Source organism: Ursus maritimus, unplaced genomic scaffold, assembly GCF_017311325.1.
Source record: "Ursus maritimus isolate PB19 unplaced genomic scaffold, ASM1731132v1 scaffold_33, whole genome shotgun sequence".
NCBI lineage: Eukaryota > Metazoa > Chordata > Mammalia > Carnivora > Ursidae > Ursus > Ursus maritimus.
The window spans coordinates 30,140,662-30,162,256 of NW_024425897.1; the positions used below are offsets into that span (position 1 = coordinate 30,140,662).

Genomic DNA, 21,595 nt, shown 5'->3' on the forward strand with positions numbered 1-21,595 from the left:
GAATTAAGGTTGAAATGTTGTCAAGGCTATGAAAGTCGATGGTTCTGAAGCCTGTATACTCAGTGACTTGGTCAGAGCCATGCTGCAGAACCTCTTATGCCCTGGATAGTCTCTTTCATAACCTCGTGGTTCATACTGGAAGCTTCTTGCAGCCCATCTCTGCCCTGGTGTTAGGCAGAATAATCACTCCCCCAAGAACCAGAACCTGTGGATATATTACAATATTATATGGCAAAAGGGACATTGCAGATGTGAGTCAACCAAAGACCTTAAGATGGGAGATTACCCTGGATTGTTTAGCTGGGCCCAGTATAATCACAGAGGTCCATCAGAGTGGAATAGGGAGGCAGAAGGTGAGCATGGGGGGAGAGGTGACTATAGAAGAAAGGCTTAGAGAAAGCTGGTGTTACTAGCTTCCTGCCTTACAGGCCTCCAACCGATGCCTCCATCTGAGCTTCTGACTCCATCCCTTGCCCTCTTCTCTCCTCTGGCTCCCACCTGCTTGTCTGTTACTTCCTTCCTCTCAGTCTACAGACACTCTCCAGTCCCCAGCACTTCTTGCAGCTGTCCCCTTTCTCTTCTTATTTCACGTCCAAACTTTTCATTCCTTTTGTGGAATTTGTCTGCTGTTCCCAGTGGTATATTGAGACCAGTCTCCCCTAATCACTAGTGAACCCTTATCTAACCAATCCTGTACCTTATGCTCCTTAACTTACCTGAACTCTTAAGTCTCCCTTCCTTGAAGTTCTCTCTTCTGGCTTTCAATACACCTCTCTTCCAGATCTTCTCATTCTCTAGTGGGTCTTTCTTTGCCTCCTTCATGGGCTTTTCTTTCTCTTCTGTTTCCTTCTTAAATGTTGATTTTCTCCATAATCTAATCCTGGTCTTACAGTTCATTGTACTCTTCACATATCTTTGGTTGACTTTACAGTCATGGTGTCATCTGATAATACCCTTAGCTAGCTTTATCAAATCTTACTGTTTCTTAGTGGGCTTTCTAGGAATTATGTCATAGGGTTGTTGATAGGAATGTATGATCTCACTTAGATTCTTGTCCATCTGCCCACTTCACCTTTATCTCATATTGGAAGAACATAGTCACTCTCAAATCTGTGACAAAAGACCATCCCCTACCCCCCAAGTCTTGGAGAATATAGCTGAGTAGTTTGGATAGATAAAGATAGAACAGAAATGTGCAAGGCAGATGATACAGCTGGATAATCCTCACATATACATATGTCTCCTAAATATCATTTCTCTGGCCTACTTTCTGAGTTTAAAACCAACCCCATCAGGATGTGAGGACGATCTGGCTGCGACATCTGTCACCCCATTGATCACCAGGGTTGGTTCAGCTGATCTGGCCGGCTAGGTGGGTGTCCCCTTCCTCCTTCATGGCTCCATGTGTATCCCTCCAGAAGCTGTAGGTTCAGTCAAAGAGGACCGCCTTCCCCAACAGAGGAGGGCCATTCTTTGCTCAAGGGCATACGAGAAGCTGTGCTCCCTGCTAGAACCTCCAGGCAAGCTCTCAAGGCCCATTTGTAGGAGAACGTAGGGCAGTCAGGTTTCCAAGACTCCAGACACATGAGGCGCTGCATGCGGCAGTCTGCTTTTCTTTAAAAACAAAACAAAACAGCCCAGTCCCATCAGTCCTCTAGTGCCTACTCCTGATACATTGTTGTCCTATCAGTCACCCAGGAAACTGGAAGTCATCTTTAACCCCTAAGCCATCTTCACATTCATAGCCATTTGATTTCCAGGATATACCAATCTTTTCAAAGTCTGCCTGCTCTGCATTTCCACCATTAACAGTCCTAATTTGTGTTCCTGTCCTCTGGATTATGGTATTAGCCTCCTTCCTTGTTCCTTTCCTGCTGTTATATCTTCCTCCAGTCCATCAAACCACTGCCCCAAATGCAGAGGAAGCGTTTTTAAGGAGCAAATCTAGTATAATTTCTGGGCTTATAACATGTAGGAGAGAGTCTGAAAATGGCATTTTTCTGAAAATGGCTCTTTTGTCCTTTTGTGACCTAGGTCTGGTCATGTGTGTCCTTGGGCTCCCTTCTGGCTGTCCCTGCCCTTCACAGTATGCACCAGCTGCAGCGAGCTCCCTGCCCTATACATCATTGATTTAGGCTCTGCCTTTGTTTACACAGGTCCCTACCCTCCTCTGTCTGCCTGATTAGCTCTAGGACCCAACCTTGAAACCACCAAATGGTGCTGTGTGCTGTTGTCTGTGCTCCATGCTGTTATCAGAGCAGTAGTCATCGTGGACTCTAGGTGTCCATTTTCAGTGTCTTCAGCTAGACTCAGCTGCTTGATGTCAGAAATAAGTACTTTATTCATGTTTTTATCTCCTGGGCCTTGTACAGAGCCAGGTACATAGTAAGTGTCCACTAATTATTTATTAAAATGACAGAAGAAGATCTAAATCTATAACATCAAGATAATAATCAACTTACCAGCTGTTTCCCTAAACACAAGTAAAACTCATCCCAGTATCCCCACCATGGCAGTGGCAATTGTTACTTTAGAGAAATCCGTTTGACCAGTTGCACAGAAAGATTCTTTGTGAATCTGGTGACTGATAAAAGAATCTGATTATTACAGGGCGCCAGGGTGGCTCAGTCAGTTAAGCATCCGACGGTTGGTTTCAGCTTAGGTCATGATCTCAGGGTCTCGGGATTGAACTCCACATCGGGCTCTGCACTCCGTGTGGAGTCTGCTGGAGATTATCTCCCTCCTCCTCTCTCTCTGCTCCTCTCCTGCTTGTGCATGCATGCGTGCTTTCTCTCTAAAATAAATAAATAAAACCTTAAAAAAAAAAAGAATTTGATTATCCCTAAGAAGTGGTAGGATTTAATTAACTGATTAGTTCAAATAGATTTGAATAGTTGCGTAGATTAGATAACGGCTTAGATCAGTGATTCTCAAACTTGGCTGCACATTTGAGTCACCCAGGGAACTATTTAAAAGAAAGAAAAGCTTGGTGCATCCCCATAAAATTAAGTCAGAAACTCTCAAAGAAGGATGGTATGGGACCCAAGTGTCCTAATTTATAAATATACCTGGCATTTCCAGTGTTCAGTTAGGGCTGAAAACCACTGGTTTAGATAAAGGTTTGAGTGAGTTATCACAAGTGGAGGTTAAGGGAAATTAGCATGACATGAAACTAATTGCAGGCTTTTTTTGTATTTTATATAATCCTAAAATGGGAGAGTTATTGGACTGGACCTTAGACACCTATGTAAAGCAGAGGCTGTACTGTAGTTGTTTTTTTAATAAGACCTGATTGAAAATTTATTGGTGGCCAGAATTTCCTGCTTTCTTAGGCAACCTGATGTATTTCCAGGTGTCATGTGATTGTAATATTGATTTGTAATTGGTTTCTTTGTGACTGCATACATTACTCCTAATTCTGCCCTCTAGAGCAAATCAAAATAAATATTCCTGTTCCACAGGACCTGTAAACATGTGAAAACCATTCTCTTTCTTCCATAAAGTAATTTCTTTTATAGTTTATCATCCCTTATTTCAGCCTTTATTCATGTGACATTGAAAAGTAAGTTCCAGGAAAGGTTAAGAAACCTCCTAAGTATTGGAGCGGGGCCTTGAACCTGGGCGGTCTGGCTGCAGAACCCGTGCTGTTAGCTGCAGTTGGAAATGTGCCCTTGAGGTTGAGGAACAAGGTTGGAATAGAAGACAGAGTGGTCTATTCACCCTAGCTGAAACACAGTTCTGTTGTTTGCCTGGCAGGGGGATAGACATTGGGGATAAAACAAGTAGGTACACTGTGTGCCCTGAAAGTGCCCAGGGGGGCATTGAAAGTGGAGACCGAGAGACGCAGCAAGGGGAAACCTACTTTAAAGTTTATCATTGTGTAAATTATTAGAGAAGACTGAGAACCAGGATATACAGAGGGAAGCTAGGTGAGGAAGGAAACTTAAAGAGTTTAAAGAACAAATCAAAAGGCCACCAAGTGTCCTCTGTAATAGATGTGAATGGTGAGAACTGTTTTAGTGGTGTGGCAGGGCAGAAGCCATACTGTTTTTATTCGTGTAAATTTGCATAGAACTGAGATGGAAATCCGTAAGATCTCCAGAAGACAAAGATTCGAAAGAACTGTAAATACAAACATGGGAAATATTCAAGCCCAGTATTCAAAAGGTGGAAATTAAAAATACAATCTAAATTTGAAACAACTTAAAAATGAAATGTTTATAGACTTCTGTTTCTGGCCAACATGGAATAACAGGGACAACGGCAACAACAACAAGAGCAAACAGACAGACAAAATACATGAGACAAAGCACATGAAACAGTCGTTCTAAGACCCCATATCACATGACAAAGGACAGTCATCCCTGGGAGATGGAAAATCAACGAGGTAAGCCCCAGTTTATTGCCTTGAGAGGGTTTCCAGTTTACAGCAGAGGAAGGAAAAACTGAGGTGGAGCCCAGCAGACTTCCTGAGTCAAGGATGGAGCTGAGAATCTGGGGAGAGCAAAGCAGCTGGAGTTCATAGGACAGATCACCAGAGAGGAGAGGTCTGCAGAGGGTTTCCCACGAGTACTCAAGAGCACAGAGCAGCGCATGTGTGTGAAGAAACTCCACAGGGCCAGGGAAGGAATCCTCTATAGGGTTGGAGGGAATAGTCCTGATATTTGCATGGGGAATACGGCCTGTTACTGCTAGCCAGACTGGAAAACTCTTGTAATTCCTGGAGCACTGGGAGTGGAACTATTTAAACCACTGAAAGGAAAAATAACTCTACTTAGAATTCCTGAATTTAGCAAAAATATATTTCAACAACAAAGACAAGACAGTCAACAGAATGGGAGAAAATATTAGGAAATTATTTATCTGATAAGGGTTTAATGTATATAGGATATATATATGCTCGTATGTAGAGTATGTAAAGAACTACAACTCAGTAACACAAACTATCCAATTTAAAAATGGGCAAAGGACTTGAACAGACATTTCTCCAAGGAGGATATGCAAATGGCCACTAAGTACATGAAAATAATGCAAATGAAAACTACAATGAGATATCACTTCACACCAACTAGAGTGGCTATAATAATTTGAAAAAATGGAGTAACAAGTTTTGGCAAGCATGTGGGGAAATTGGAACTCAGCATCACAACTCACAGTAACACTGCCACTGTGGAAAACAGTTTTGTGGGTCCTCAAAAAGCTAAACATGCAATTACCACGTGACCCAGCACTTCCACTTGTAGGTATAGACTGGAAGGGATTGAAAGCAGAGACTCGAGCAGATACCTGTATGCCCGTGTTCTACAGCAGCACTGTGCACAAGAGCCAATAGATGGAAGCAACCCAGGGCTCTGTCGACAGATGAAGGGACAAACACAATATGGTCTCTCCATACCATGGAATTTTATTTGGCCATTAGAAGGAGTGAAGTTCTGATCCATGCTACAGCATGGGTGAGCCTTGAAGACATGATGTGGAGTCACATCAGCTAGACATTGGCAAAGTAGATGAGAGACTGGAGTCTGAGGGGATGCAGGAATAGGGAGTTGGGTTAGGGTTTCACAGTTTCTGTTGGGGTGTTGAGAAAGTTTTGGAATTCCTAGTGATGGTTGTACAATATTGTGAATGTGATTAATGCCGCTGAATTGTACACTTAATGATAATTAAGATAGCAAATTTTGTTCATTTTTTTTACTACAATTTTAAAGATTGATAATGTAATTGCCAAAAACCATTGGATTGTATACTTTGAGTGGATGAATTGTATGGTATGTGAATTATATCTTAGTAAAGCTGTTTTAAAAAAAAAGGCAAAATGAAGACATTGTCAAACTTAAAAAGCTGAAAGAATTCATTACCAGCAGACCCACATTGCAGGAAATTTTAAGAGATGGCCTTCAGGGAGAAAGGAAATGAAACCAAGTGGAAATCTGGATCTACAGGAAAGAATGAAAAGCAGTGGCAATGGTAACTACGTAGGTAAATATATGATATTTTTCCTTATTATTAAAGTATCTTGAACAGATAATTGGTCATGTATTGGTTTCCTATTGCTGTGTAACAAACCATCACAAACTTAGTAGCTTCAGACAGCACCCACTTCCTAGCTCACTGTTCTGTAGGTGGAAGTCTGACCCACTCTGGCTGGGTTTTCTGCTCAGATATCCAACAGCTTCTTTCAAGGTATTGGCTAGCCTGGGTTCTCATTTGGAGGCTCCGATTGTTGGCAGAATTCAGTTACTTGTGGCTATAGGACTGTGATAGGACTGGCTGTCAGTTGGGTGTTGCTCTTAGCTCCCAGAGACTGCCCCCATTCCTTGCCGTGTGACACCGTCCACATCCGGTAATGGCATATCCAATGTTTCTTGTGCTTCCAATCTCTGCCTTCCCTTCTCTGATCAGCTGGAGAAAATACTTGTTTTCTTGTCTGTAAAGTAGGGGTGTTAGATCAAGGCAGGTTTTGTGTCTTGTTTTCCTCAAAAAAGAGGATTTGTAGCAACAGAACCATTAAATTGCAAATGAAATTTTGCATGGAACTGTGGAGACTAAGGGGAAAATGGCCATCTGCGTAGTTCTTCCTACTTCTGGGAATTTCAGACATTGTAGATGTATTTTTGGACGATCTCTGATGTTCCTCTTTGTGTGGTGGGTGTTGGCATTACACCCATCCAGGTGTGAGGGAGTCTAGTAGCTGATTTATGAAACGTCCCTCTCACAGAGACTTTCCTCATGTTTCTTTCTTTTCTCCAGCTTCATCTTCTCAGGATCTCCATTTCTCAAAAAAGTATCGTCAAGAACAAGGAGGGCATGGAAGCCAAGTCGCTAACTGCCGGGTCGCATGTAAGTTGGGCTGCCTTCTTTGTTTTCCAACTGAGAATCCCTTTTTGCTTAAGTTCTGGGTTTCCTTTGCCTAGGACCTTCGGAAGTTACATCTTGGACACTCTCCTCCAGGAGACTAGCGCCATTTTGTTTGCTTTATTTGTGGCTGTAGTTTTATTCATATACTCTACGCTGTTCATATGCCTTTTATATAAAAGAAATGCAAGGGTAACGGTGACGTGGGCAGGAGTCAAGTGGGGTAATATTGAGCACTCTGATAAAATGCTTTGATCCACACTAGGGAATAAAGTCTACAACACACTTCTCCCTCAAAACTGATGCGGGAACTGGGAATGTTGTGCCTTGAGGGTGTCTCTGGTGCCTGGTTGTCCTAGATGTGGAGCTGGCTGTGTGCTGCCTCCATGGGGAGCTCCGGCACACGTGATGTCTTGTTTAGGGGTTGCTGCCGCCCAGGCATGAGGAGCTTGGAGGAGGGTGGAACCTCTGGGAGCATCCAGGGTGGGAGACTGGGTCCCTTGTGGGCCCAGCTTCCCCTGGAGCATCCTGCATGTATTACCTCTGGTATATTGAAAATCCCACCAGAGTGTTGTGGTTTTTGCTTTCAGCTGTGCTACATATGTTGAAGGACTTAGGAAAACTCGTCTATTATATTTACCCCGATATTTACTGTTTTTGTTGCTCATCTTTGATTACTGAGATTTAAAGTTTCTCTTTGGTAACATTTCCCTTTTGCTTGAATAACTACTTTTAGTATGTGTTTTAGAGCAGGTTTGCTGGTAACAAAGTCTTCTACTTTCTTCGAGAGTATGTTTTGCATCGTTCCTGAAATAGTTTTCACTGGATATAGAAATGGCTTGACAGTTCTTTTTTTCAGTATTAAAAAACCATTATTCCATTGTTATTTGACCTTCATGGTCTCTGAAGAAAAATCCTCCTTCAAGTAAGTGTTTCTGTGTGTAATCAGCATTTCTTTTTGATGTAGCTAACGAAGGCCTTACGGCTGTATCTGTTGTTTCTTTGTCAAATTACTTTGTTACTATTAAAATATAATCTCCATTTTAAAAAAAATGCCACTCTAGGAAAAATGTCTTGGATAATCATTTTAGATCAGAAAACATGGTGAGGTTGGTCTCTCTCTTTTTTTAAAAGGACTTATTTATTTTAGAGAGTGTGAGTGCGAGTGGGGGGAGGGCAGAGGGAGGAGAGAAGCAGATGCCCCACTGAGTGTGGAGCCTGACATGGGGCTCGATCTCACGACCCTGAGATCATGACCTGAGCCAAAACCAAGAGTTGGATGCTTGATCTACTGAGCCACCCAGGCGCCCTGAGGTTAGTCTCTTAAGCATTAAGTTGTACTTGAACTGAAGACTGTTTTGTCTCTCTTTTTTCCTGCCTTGAATTGGGTTCTTTATTTCACAGAATGTAAGTGTAGATTAACTTTGGTGTCTGATAGTCCTTGCTATAGCTTTTTATAACAAACTTCATTTAAATAAAAGTTCTTTTGGGGCGCCTGGGTGGCTCAGTCAGTTGGGTGTCCGACTCTCGGTTTCAGCTCAGGTCATGATCTCAGGGTCCTGGGATTGAGCCCCACGTTGGGCTCTGCGCTCAGTGGGGAGTCTGCTTGAGGATTCTTTCTCTCTCTCCCTCTGCCTCTCCCCCCTAATAAATAAATAAGCAAACAAATAAATGTTCTTCTAACAGTTCCTAAACCCAGAGCGTAACGTGGAACTGGTTTTTGGACAGGTATCTAGTAGCCATTCCTTTTAGGACTTGACCAGAACCCAAATAGGAACTACTCACTTTTGGAATAAATACTGGTCCATTCTCTTTCCCTACCCCAATGCTGTCTGCCTAATCTGTCTTTCGGTCAGTACTCAAGAAGGGGAGGGCAGAGTTATACATCTGGCTTATTACAGATTTGTTCCACGTTGTAGACACTGGTGACCTTCGAGGATGTACTTGTGGACTTCACCAGGGAGGAGTGGGAGCTGCTGGACGCTGCTCAGCAGGTCACGTACAAGGATGTGATGCTGGAGAATTACAAGAACCTGGTTTCCTTGGGTAAGACTAGCTTGTGTTCTCAGAGATATCTCCCCGTGATGATTTTGGTTCTTCCTTGATCACAGGGTATGGGGACTGAAGCACCTGTATCAGAGTGTGAGCTGGGTTAGGGACCTGATTTCTTTGGGGCATAGAAGAGGGTTTGGTACTCACTTCTGATTTTGTGGAAAAAAATTTGTTTTGATTTGTTGAATTTTAAAAAATACATATTTTGCTGCCTCTGTAGCCTCCTCTTGTCTACTCTTCAGAGTCCCCCCAGGACTAAGAAGGGGTTGGGGGTTGGGGCTGAATCTGGGATGCTCTTTGTGTCCAGCCCAGAGCTCCCCAACCCCTGCCCATTTCTTTATCTTTTGCTGTGCACAGGGCATCAGCTTCCCAAGCCAGATGTGATCCTCCAGTTGGAGAAAGGGGAAGAGCCATGGCTGGTGGAGAGAGGGATTCACCGGGAGACCCATCCAGGTGAGCACCAGTCAAGAGACGCTGTAGGCTGTAGCCCAGAAGAGCTGTTTGGGGCTGGAGTCCTTGGACATAGTGGTCACTAGTTCTCATTTCTGCAGAGAAGACTGGGTTTATTTACCTTCTATTTTCCTATGACCAGTCTTTCTACAGTCTTGTCACACATCATTTACATTTGGAGACAAAGGTGTGTTCCTCATGAAAATTATCTTTCTGTTGATGCGCTTGGTTTCAGCTCTGTTGGTCTTGCTTTCCTGATTCTTACACTGGTTCCAGCGTCCCCATCCTCTCTTTCCTTCTTGCCTGCCTTTTCCCTTTCCTGTGGCCCCTTCCCATGGCCTCGTGCCGCTTCTCCACGTAAGCCATGCGGTGGGGTTCAGTCACCGGCCGCCCTTCTGAGTTTGCAGAAGGCTTGCCAGTTCCTGCTGGCTGAACTCCTTTCTCTCCGGAACTGCTGCTCCCAAAACACCTCTTTCTTACTGTATTCTAGCTCTTTATTTCATGTTCTCTCAGTTTACTCATATTTTATTTTCGTGTTAATATCTAAAATGCAAATCATTATGTGGATTCCGAACATCACTCCTTTCCCCAGCTTCCCTGTGCATTGAAAATCTGTTTTCTGGTTTAAGAAATAGAAGGTTGAAGGGGCACCTGGGTGGCTCAGTTGGTAGAGCATCTGAGTTCAGCTCAGGTCATGATCTTGGTGTTCCGGGATCAAGCCCTGTATCGGGCTCCCTGCTCATCGGGGAGTCTGCTCTTCCCTCTCCCTCTGCCCTTCCCCCCGCCCCCGGTCTGTCTCTTTCTCAAATAAATAAATAAAATCTCGTAAAAAACAAAAGAAATAGAAAGTTGTTGTTGTTGTTCTTCCATTATTCTCTAGAAGCAGTCTTTTCCCTGACCTGTGCTTGTAAGTGCAATCCTCTGGGATCTTCCTCCTCAGCCATCTTGGGTGCTGCTGAGTCATACTGCAGATAGCATCCTTGGCATGTGATGAGGCATGTGACTCCAGTGTGGCCTAGTCACGCTGTGAGGACCTGTGTTGCCTCCGTCTGATCCCCAGTGTCACACGTATCAGGTGCTTCCCTGCATCTTGAGCTTTGAGTGTGATGTGAATAAAGTCTGTCAGCCTTAGTTGTCCTCTCTGAAACCTCTTACGACCCTCGTCAGGTACAGGTCCCTTCCTTTTCTGAGCTTCCACTTTGAGTGTATTGTAAATACCGTAAACTATTTTTTACTTGTTTTACATTTGGTCTTGTAGGTGATTGAGCTTGATCAGCCAGCTGCTGTGGGGCCTTGGGAGGAAAGATTGTTCTCTGTTTTCTTTCATTTCTGCATAACTTCCTTTATTTTTTTCATTCCTGTGTTCATTCATTTAGGAAGCTTTCCTGGATGTCTCTTGACAACTATCTAAAACTAACTAGATGAGCAGTTTAGATTTCTATTGGGAATTTGCTGTCAAAAGAAATAGAGAAGCTCCCTGTGCTGAAACACACGGCTATGCGAGCTTCATGGTCAAAGTGGAAAGTATGGTGGGTGCTGGCTCTAAAAATGCAAATGGGGGTCACCTGCCTGGCTTGGTTGGTGGAATGTGTGACTCTTAATCTTGGGGTTGTAGGTTCAAGCCTCACATTGGGTGTAGAGGTTACTTAAATAAAATCTCTAAATAAATGCAGGTAATGAGTTGACAAATGGATGTTATATGTTTTAAGTATAACTCACTTAAGTGTTGTGTTACATAATACGTGGACAAATTTTAGGATTTTGATGAAGACAGCACCCTATTCATATGTTGAAACACACCACTCAGGGTTGTTCTCCTTGGTACCCAGCCCTCACTCTTCCTCACACATGTTCATTTTAGAATTTTCCATTTGGCATTTGTGGTTTGAAACACTTTTCATGAGATTTTGATGCCTCGGGCAGAGGAGAGGGAAAGGATGGTGATTTCCTATCAGAGATCATGATGGCAGCACACACACACACACACACACACTCTGGGCTGGTGTTCAGCCTTAAAAAGGAAGGAAGTTCTGCCATCTGCTACAACATGGATCAACATTGAGGGTACTGTTTAGTGAAATAAGCCAGACACAAAAGACAAGTACCGTATGATTCCTGTACATGAAGTTACTTAAAGTTGTCAAAACCATAAAGACAAAGCATAATGGTGCTTGGGAGGTGCTGGCGGGAGGGGAGGATGGGACCTTACTTTTTAAGAGGTACCAAGGTTCAGTTCTACAGATGAGAAGAGGTACACAGACGGCTGCACAGCCATGTGAATGTTCAGAGTACCTGAGGTGTGCCCTTAAAAACGGTTAAGATGGTAAATTTTATGGTATGCCTATTCTACCACAATTTAAAACAGAGAAAAGGGTCGCCTGGGTGGCTCAGTTGGTTGAGTGTCCAACTCTCGATTTCGGCTCAAGTTATGATCTCAGGATTGTGGGATTGACCCGTGTCCATCTCTGTGCTCAGCAGGGAGTCTGCTTGGGATTCTCTCTCTGCCTCTCCATCTGCCCACCTCCCCCAAATTAATAAATCTTTGAAAAACACATTTAAAATTAAAACAGAAAAAGAGATCAGTAGTGAAAGAAGATAGGGAACGGTGGGGTTCCCACAATGAAGGTAGTAGTCAGGAGCCTGGCACGGGGATCACTGTCAGATGAATCACTTTCCTGGTGCTGCTGAGATAAGGTTCCACAACCTGAGTGACATCAGTGTGTCCTCTTAAAGCTCCAGAGGTCACAAGTCTTAGATCAGGTGTCAGCAGGGCCACATGCCCTCTGCAGCCCCTAGGAGAGGATCCTTCCTTGCCTCTCATGGCTCTGGTAGTCCCATGTGTTCCGTGGCTTGTGAGCACATCATTCCAGTCAGCCCCACCTTCACATGATGTCTTCCTGGTGTGTCTTTGTGTCTCTTCTGCTCTTGTAAGGACAGCAGTCATATTGGATTGGGGGCCCAGTCTGCACCAGTACTACTTCATTTAACTAACGACATCTACAGTGATCCTGTTTCCAAGGAAGCTTGCATTTTGAGGTTAGGACCTCAATGTATCTTATTTGGGGCACACAATTCAACCAATACACCAGGTAAGAATAGGATATCACCCCACTTGTGTAGGGAGAGGTGGTACTTTGTAAATAGTGTTTTTTGGGGGTCCCTGGCTGGCTTAGTTGATAGAGCATGGAGCTCTTGATGTCAGGGTTATGAATTCAAGCCCCCACACTAGGCATAGACATCACTTTTAAAAAAATAGTGTGGGGTGTTTTGTTTTGTTTTGTTTTGTTTGTTTTTCTAGGTTAAGAACCTAACATTTTGAGCACCTGGGTGACTCAGTTAAGTGTCTGCCGTCAGTCAGGTCATGATCCCAGGGTCCTGGGATTGAGTCCTGCATCAGGCCCCCTGCTCAGTGGAGATCCTACTTCTCCCTCTCCCTCTGCCTGCCACTCCCCCTGCTTGTGGCTTGTGTGCATGCGCTCTGTCTGTGAAATAAATAAAATGTTAAAAAAAAAAAAAAACACCTAACATTTTACCTAAAAGGCATTGAGAGACAAACAGGCTTTTAACCAGGGGAAATAATGTGCGGTAATACACACAGATATAAGCAAAGGGGCAAAAAAAGTCCAAGAGAATAAGAGTTAGGGGCTAGGGTGTGAGTTAGTGTCCTGTGGTATGAACCCTATCAGGGGTTAAGTCCTTTTTTTTTTTTTTTTTTTTTTTTTAAGATTTTATTTATTTGGGACAGAGAAAGAGAGAACATGAGTAGAGGGGAGGGGCAGAGGGAGAAACAGGCCCCCCGCTGAGCAGGGAGCCCAATGCAGCGCTTGGTCTCAGGACTCTGAGTTCATGATCTGAGCTGAAGGCAGACGCTTAACTGACTGAGCCACCCAGGCGTCCCAGTTGTTAAGTCTTGATGTCTCAGAACAAAGGGATCAAAATACAAGACCAGGAGAATGTTAATAATGATTACTGTGCATTGCTTTGACTGTACATGTGTCAGAGTCTGTGACGAGCTCACACCGTACAATACTTAACAATAATTTTACACCACAAATACTGTTGTCTTTTGGATTACAGATACACAAAGTGGTATTTGAGAAGTTTAACAACTTGTCTAATTCACCACTGGTAGCATTAAAGCTTCGATTTAGAACTTGTGTCCAGTTGGCTTTTCCAGCCTGTCAATGGCCTTTCTGAGAGGTTGCTGTACCACTTATCTGGGCATTACTCTGTAGTGCTTTGGTTGTGTCAGGAACAGGCCCTGCCTCGGCATATGGTTGGACTCATGGTTTAGGAATGTGAAATTGGCTGTAGTGGGAAGAATGTATGTCAGGAGAAGGGCCTGGCAACAAGTAGACATGTCAGGTTCTTGTGTCATTAGTAGATTAGATCATGGGAGTGCAGACCTTTCTGTGGGATTTCCCTTACTGCCCCCCAGGACTGAATATCCGATCCCATGTGTCCTACCGAGTCCTGTGTCTTCTTGCCCTCATTGCTTCTCTCACCTACTGCACAGCCCAGTGCCTTTCCCGTTTGCTGCTCTTCTCTGCCCTTTCTCACTGTCCGTGAAGGCAGCCATACGAGCGGCTCTATACAGCCTACATACTTGTTTCTGCATCCCACCACTCAGACCTTAGTATGTTTTTTTGACTTACACAAAGGTTTCTTTTTTTTTTTTTCCAGATTTGGAGACTACAGTTGAAATTAAATCATCAATTTCCAGTAAGAGCATTTCTAAAAATAAACAATCCTATGGCATTAAAATGGAAGGAATTGCAAAGAATGATCTCTGGTATTTGTCATTAGAAGAAGTCTGGAAATGTGAAGACCAGTTGGACAAGTATCAGGAAAACCAGGAGAGACATTTGAGGCAAGTGGCATTCACCCAAAAGAAAGTACTTACTCAGGAGAGAGTCTGTGAAAATGGTAAATATGGGGGAAACTGTCTTCTTCCTACTCAGCTGGTACTGAGAGAGTATTTCCATAAACATGACTCACATACTAAAAGTTTAAAACATAACTTAGTGTTTAGTGGTCATCAGCAAAGTTATGCAAGTAGCAGTGAATGTGGTCCAACCTTCTGTCAAAACATTCATCTTATTCAGTTTGCAAGAACCCAGCCAGGAGATAAGTCCTACAAATGCCCTGATCCTGTTAACTCTCTCACCAGTGGTGCATCCCTTGGTATGTCTAAGGGTTTACATAGGGAGAAACCCTATGAATGTAAGGAGTGTGGGAAATTCTTCAGCTGGCGCTCTAATCTTACCAGGCACCGGCTTATTCATACTGGAGAAAAACCCTATGAGTGTAAAGAATGTGGAAAATCTTTCAGCCGGAGTTCTCACCTCATTGGACATCAGAAGACTCATACTGGTGAAGAACCCTATGAATGTAAAGAGTGTGGAAAGTCCTTCAGCTGGTTCTCACACCTTGTCACCCATCAGAGAACTCACACAGGAGACAAACTGTATACATGTAGCCAGTGTGGGAAATCTTTTGTTCACAGCTCCAGGCTTATTAGGCACCAGAGAACTCATACTGGAGAGAAACCCTATGAATGTCCTGAGTGTGGGAAGTCTTTCAGACAGAGCACACATCTCATTCTGCATCAGAGAACTCACGTGAGAGTGAGGCCCTACGAATGTAATGAGTGTGGGAAGTCTTATAGCCAGAGATCTCACCTTGTTGTGCACCACAGAACTCACACCGGACTGAAGCCCTTTGAGTGTAAAGACTGTGGAAAATGCTTCAGTCGAAGCTCTCACCTGTTCTCCCATCAGAGAACCCACACTGGAGAGAAACCTTACGAATGCCACGATTGCGGGAAATCCTTCAGCCAGAGTTCTGCCCTCATTGTGCATCAGAGAATTCATACTGGAGAGAAGCCATATGAATGTTGCCAGTGTGGAAAAGCCTTCATCCGGAAGAATGACCTTATTAAGCATCAGAGGGTTCATGTTGGGGAAGAGACCTATAAGTGTAGTCAGTGTGGGATTATCTTCAGCCAGAACTCTCCACTGATTGTACATCAAATAGCCCACACTGGAGAGCAGTTCTCAACATGTAACCAGTGTGGGACCGCACTTGTCAGTAGCCCTAACTTTATTCGATACCAGACTAATCATATTAGAGGAAATACTTATTAATATACTGAATGTGGAGAGTTCTGTACAAAGAGCAATAACTTTATTTTGCATTGGAAACTCCTCCTGGAGAGAAGCTCTGTAGATGTTATTTGTGCAGAAATGCTTTCAGTCTTGTTACTACCCTTTTGTGCAGTAGGGAACTGGTCCTAGAAGGGGAAATAACCCACAGACTTCATTGTAGGATACAAATACATCAGCTTTTCTTTCCACAAATTTCTACAAAAGTAGTCGTCCTTGGAGCATTCTTGACTAACCCTTAAAATGCTAAAATCTGAGAAGGAAACATTAAGTAGGGGAGTTGTTGAGAGATTATCCAACTTTGTTACCTACTTCAAAAAGACAAATCAATGAGAGTTGCTACTGCAAAGAATAAAGAATTGATACAGTTATTGTAAGAAAAGTGGAAAATAGTATTCTAGTGAATTAATATGCCTTTTTTTTTTAAGTTAATTGTTCTCTTCTGGGACATTTAGTAGTTTTTACTCTGTTTTGTGTGTCTGATTTAAACCACATTTTGGTTAGCAGCAGGGAAAATGCTTATAATGTAAAGCAGAAAAAGAACGAATTTACTAATAATGGTACTTATTTTAAATATATTTGCATGTGGGCAAGAATTGGAAAAGTATCTATGGATAAATGACCAGAAATGATTTGTTAGGTAATGGGATTGAGTGAGTTTTATGGTTTATTCCCTGTTACTCGGATATCCAGCCTCTCTGTTTTATCATCAGTGTTGCTCACGAACCGTCTAGTAGCAGACTTTCCCATTCTGTGTTGTTTTGGGTCGTAGTTAGAATTGCACTGTTTGAGACAGGGTGCTGGAGGCTCCTGGGAATTTAGAAACAGTGATTCTTGGACATTGGGATCCAGAGGAAGATTAGGTGTCTGAGCACACCAGGGAGGGTCCCCATTTGAGTGGGTGCAGGTACTTGGGCCATACTTAGAGCAACTATGCTCATGAAATGAACAGCACTGCCCAAAGCCACCCTCCTTCCAAGGTAGTCCTTTATCTTTATAACGGGAATGTAGTGGTTAAATGCATAAGCTTGAGCTAGACTACCCGAGTTGAAATTCCACCTCTGTCCTTAACTTGCTGAGCGAACCTGGGCACACTGCCTAACCTCTCAGTGCCTAACTTGCAGACATCCGCTTCTGTTAATTAGGGGTATTACTTACCGTGTAGGACTGTGGTGGGTATTAAGTGAGTAAACACATAAACAGCTTAGAATAGTGCCTGATGTATATTAAGTGCTTTATCATTGCTAGCTGTGGTGATTGGTGTTACTGTTGTTGCCCACCTTGGTGTGTGTCATTGAATTTAAACCTGCCTGAGTGTGAGGAAGAGCTCGTGGGGCTCTTGCTTCCCTCCCAGCCACGTTTCCCTCTTACCTCCTTCAGCACTTAGCCTGAGGAAATCACTGCCCGTAGTGGGTGTATAGACTCATTTCTGAGGATCACTAAACAACTTGTAGTATTGTATGTGAAATCATCTTGTTTGTACAGAGGTTCTCTTCTAGGGAGAGGAGCCTAATCTTCAGATTCTGTGGTGAGTTCATGCCCCCAAAAAGATTTAGCAGGAGAACCTGTTTTAATTCTCTCTCTCTCATTCTGTAAACTGATCTCCTGTGTGTAGGGATATGTCCTGTGTGCTAGCCATTATCTGCCATTTGCTAGCAAACAAGATACATGTTAGACACTTAATGATTGATGGTTGAATGATAAACATTTTGGAGACCAAGAGGACAAAGATCTTGATGTGTGTCTCACAGGACAAATCTAGAAATGATTGCTGGTGTCATGAGACTTGGGAGCCGCAGGGAACATAAGACCATCTAACTCGTACTCTTCATCATACAGTTGAGATTGGCGCAGGTCTCACATTGCCAGTGAAGTCAGACCCAGAACTAGATCTCCTGTCCCTCGTTACTGCTGCCCTCCTCGGTGCATATATACCAGTGACACGTATAACATACTCCTGTCAGAGGTAGTTTTCATGGTAAGCAGCAGTTCTCTGTGGAGTGGAAGAGTAGCCCCTTACCTTGGCCTCTTAGAGTTTCTGATACCCTACGGCTCAAATTTTCCTCAACTGTATAATGGAGATACTTCTAGGATCTACCTCAGGGGGTTGTGGTGTGGATAAGGGAGATAATGTGTATAAAGTATTTAAAACAGTGCCTGGCACACTATGTGTGTTAGCTACTACTAATATGGCTAATACTAACACACTAAGGAATGTAGGAAGAGAGAAATGTCTATAGATGATCACTAAACATTACTTATAATGGTGCAGAATTTTCAGTGTAAAATGTATAATAGCAAAGCGGTTATTTATAGCATATCCATGTCATGGAATATTATGCAGACATTAAAATGATGCAAACAGAGTTTGTTAACAAGAAAAATGTTGATGCTGTCATGTGTTGAAGAAAGCATGATAAATAATTGTTAATATGGAGTAAACTCAGATATATAAAAATAAATTAATTGTAAATGAATGAAATGGATCTTCCTCAAAACTCTTAAGGAAATTTGTCAAAAGATTAATAACAGGTAACCTGCTTTCTTTTCTCTTTCTTCTTTCTTTCCTTTCTTTCTTTTTTGTCCTTTTCTACGTTTTCCAAGCTCTCCTCAACAAATATATATTACTTTTAGGACCCGTCTCTTCAGTAAGGGAATATTTTCTCTCCCAGAGATTTCATATACAAGGAAACTACTAGAATCTCAATAAGGGAACTTGACAGCAGGTAACTCAGCAGTTGCCGGTGGTTCGCGATGGGAGAGCAACTGACAGCAAAAGGGGCCACAAGGGAACCGTTGAGGGTGGTCTGTGTCTAGATTGTTGGTGGTTCCATGACTGTGCTTGTCTGTTAAACTCATTAGACTATACATGTGAAGTGGATCCATTTTGTTGTGTGTAAGTTTTACCTCAATAAAATTGATTTTTTAAAAATATTCAGAAAATCAAGAATTCCTGGGAAATCTGAGAAAATCTGCAGCTTCACATGAAAGCTAATAACAGTAGTATTTGCTGATTTTATAATTCATCTTCATTTATAGACAGCTTAATACAAGGTAGCCAATCTGCTAAGCCCTTTAATACAATAGATTATTTCTACCTATAGCCCTGTGGGGAACATATTCTCGCCCCTATGTTTAAGGGAACTAGAGTTTGGAAATTTTAGGTAATTTGCCCCAATTTACATAGCTAGTGAAGCTTCATATGAAAAGTAACTAGCAAGTGTGTGGTACATCTCAAGCAAGGTGATATCTGGGATTTTGTAGAGGGTCTTATGGACCCTCTATATAAAAAATACACACTACCGTTGTTACTTATTTTCTCCAGAGACAAATTCACTCAGATCTCCCTTGAGTAATGTCGTCTGTCTCCCTCTATATTATCATGTGTCCTATCTTAAAATGATGTAGGTACTAAGTAGAAATTATGATCTGAAGGTAAGGAAGTAAATTACTGTGAAAAAGAGTAGTGGCATGTAAGTTATATGCACTGTCTTATTCCGTTTTCACATTAGTGCTGTTCATGCGTATTCCTTACTTCTGAGTTCACAGTGACGTCCCTCCAGGTTGCACAGTAAGAAGTGGAAGAGCCAGGGTTCAAACCCACATCACTTTGGCTCCAGCACATGCAGTGTTTCCACTACTACTTGCTGGCTCCACATCTGGCTAAGGATCTTGGTGCTATCCTGAGGGTCATGGGAAACCACAGGGATTTTAAAGGCCCCAGTATCCTCAGTCACCACTGTTACAGGGTCAAAGGGGATTCGGAAAACATGTTCTTTCTCTCTTTTCTTCCTTCCTTCCTTCCTTCCTTCCTTCCTTCCTTCCTTCCTTCCTTCCTTCCTTCCCTCTTTTCTTTTTTCTTTTCTTTTCTTTCCTATTCTTTCTTAAGATTTTATTTATTGAGAGAGAGCACGTGGGGGGTGGTGGCAGAGGGGGAGGAAGAGAGAAAGGGAGAGAATCTCAAGCAGACTCCCTGACACAGGGTTTGATCCCATGACCCCAAGACTGTGATCTGAGCTGAAACCAAGAGTCAGACGCTTAACCAACTGAGCCATCCAGGTGCCCCAGAAAGTATTTTCTTAACATTCATCCGTGAATTAAGCATACACTGATTAGTCTCTGAATTACCTTTCCTGTTAGATGGTAAGAAAGTGAGAATTTTTTATTTCGTTAATTTGCCATTAAATAAATTGCAAGCTGACCATGTGCACAGCATCGTAGCAGCTGTACCGGGACTGGTTGAAATAAAGGGTGTGTGTATAGGTGTTGGTTGGGGATGGTAAGATGTCCCAGCAATGAGATAAATTTAGGAGGTTGATGGCAAGGGTCCATAGATTTGCAGCTTCAGGGAATTGGAAAGGCCAACTGCTTTTTACTCTACACATTAGAAATTCAGCTATCTATCTATCTATCTATCTATCTATATATTAATGACAAAGTTCTCATGTCACACAGCCCTATGGAAAAAGATTAGATTTAGGGTGTATTACCTTACAAACAAGTTCTACCCTACCTGTTAAGGATAGAATTTTGTGCTCCCAAATTTCATGTGTTGAAGCCATCCCCCATTATGAGGGTGTGATCTTACTCGGAGAGTCTTCATAGAGGTAATTAAGTTATTAGTGCAAGTTATAATCCAATATCAGTGGTGTACTTATATTTTTAAAAAGGGGGAACATGCGGATACAGAGATGCACATAGAGGGAAGATGGTGTGGGGAGACACAGGTAGAAGATGGGTCTACAAGTTAACGACGGAAGCCTGTAACGGATCCTTCCCTCACAGCCCTCAGAAGGGACCAGTCCTACCAACAACTTGATTTTGGACCTCTAGCCTCCAGAACCGTAAAGACAAATTTCTGTTGCTGAAGCCCACACTCTGTGGTACTTTGTTACAGGTGGCCTAGGAAACTGAGACATTGCTTTATTTAAAACTGCAGCCACCCCACTGGTACTGCTAATCCCCTTTATCCTATTCTTTTCATTTTTTCAACAGTACTCATTACCGATCTATCAACCAATCAATCATCTGTCTTCCTTTGCCAAAATAAATGCTTCACAAAGGATCCTGGTGGTTTTTTTTTTTTTTTTGAAAGATTTATTTATTTTAGAGTGAGCAGGGGAGAGGGGTGGGGGGGAGAGTTTTTTTTTTTTAATTTTTATTTTTTGATGTAAAGTTTGATGATTCATTAGTTGTGTATAACACCCAGTGCACCATGCAATACGTGCCCTCCTTACAACCCATCGCCAGCCTATCCCATTCCCCCACGGGTGGGGGGACAGTCTTAAGCAGTCTCCTTGCAGAGTGTGGAGCCTGACGCAGGGCTAGAGCTCACCACCCTGAGATGACCTGAGCTGAATTCAAGGGTTGGATACTTAGCCGATTGAGCCACCCACGTGCCTCAAGGATCCTAGTTTGTTTGTTGTAAAGATTTATTTATTCATCTATTTTAGAGCATTAGCAGGAGAGGGAGAGAGAATCTCAAGCAGACTCCATGCTGGGCATGGAGCCTGACCCAGGGCTCAATCTCACGACACTGAAATCATGACCTGAGCTGAAATCGTAAGTCGGACGCTCAGCCGACTGCCACCAAGGCTCCCCCCGAAGATTTTAGTTTTAATGACTGATGTATCCTCTGTGCCTAATACAGTGGCCAGCTCATAGGCATTCAACAAATATTAGTTGAATGAATTGAAGAACTCAACATTCATTCACTGACTCTAGAAAGGGGAATGCCATAAACTTATGGCCAACTAACACCTAAACATACATAGTAGTTCTAGCAAAAAGGAAGGGGCGGGGATAGTTATTGGATAGTGGAGCAACCGTGTGTGCCACATGGAGACAACACCCTAATAGACACATCATAATTTATTATAAAGGGTTTTACATGAAACTTGGTAATTGAAGCCTAAAATGTGCATGCAAGACCAAAGGAATGAAAATAGCTGAGACCGTTTTAAAGAAAAACAATTTAAAAAGGCTTTGTCCTACTACTTATCAAGGCTTACTATAATACCAAGACTGGTACACTGGCATAGTGTGGACCAGGAGTCAGCAAACAACGGACACAG

General features: G+C 42.7%; 1 protein-coding gene across 5 annotated transcripts in view; it reads left to right on the forward strand.

The window, feature by feature from the left end:
- The window catches only part of ZNF10 (zinc finger protein 10), a 21,554-nt gene extending 3,560 nt beyond the window's left edge, over positions 1-17,994 (forward strand). The window contains exons 2-7 of one of the 5 annotated variants that reach the window (XM_008708295.2): positions 4,256-4,387; positions 5,865-5,979; positions 6,751-6,840; positions 8,775-8,901; positions 9,265-9,360; positions 14,041-17,994. In XM_008708295.2, the coding sequence (XP_008706517.1) occupies positions 6,808-6,840; positions 8,775-8,901; positions 9,265-9,360; positions 14,041-15,503 (1,719 nt within the window). In that variant the 5' untranslated portion in view covers positions 4,256-4,387; positions 5,865-5,979; positions 6,751-6,807 and the 3' untranslated portion in view covers positions 15,504-17,994. Of the gene's footprint in view, positions 1-4,255; positions 4,388-5,002; positions 5,980-6,029; positions 6,841-8,774; positions 8,902-9,264; positions 9,361-14,040 lie in introns of those variants that run through there. The other 4 variants (XM_008708294.2, XM_008708299.2, XM_040620090.1 and 1 more) reach the window with 4 other exon arrangements.
- Positions 17,995-21,595: the final 3,601 nt, after the last annotated feature.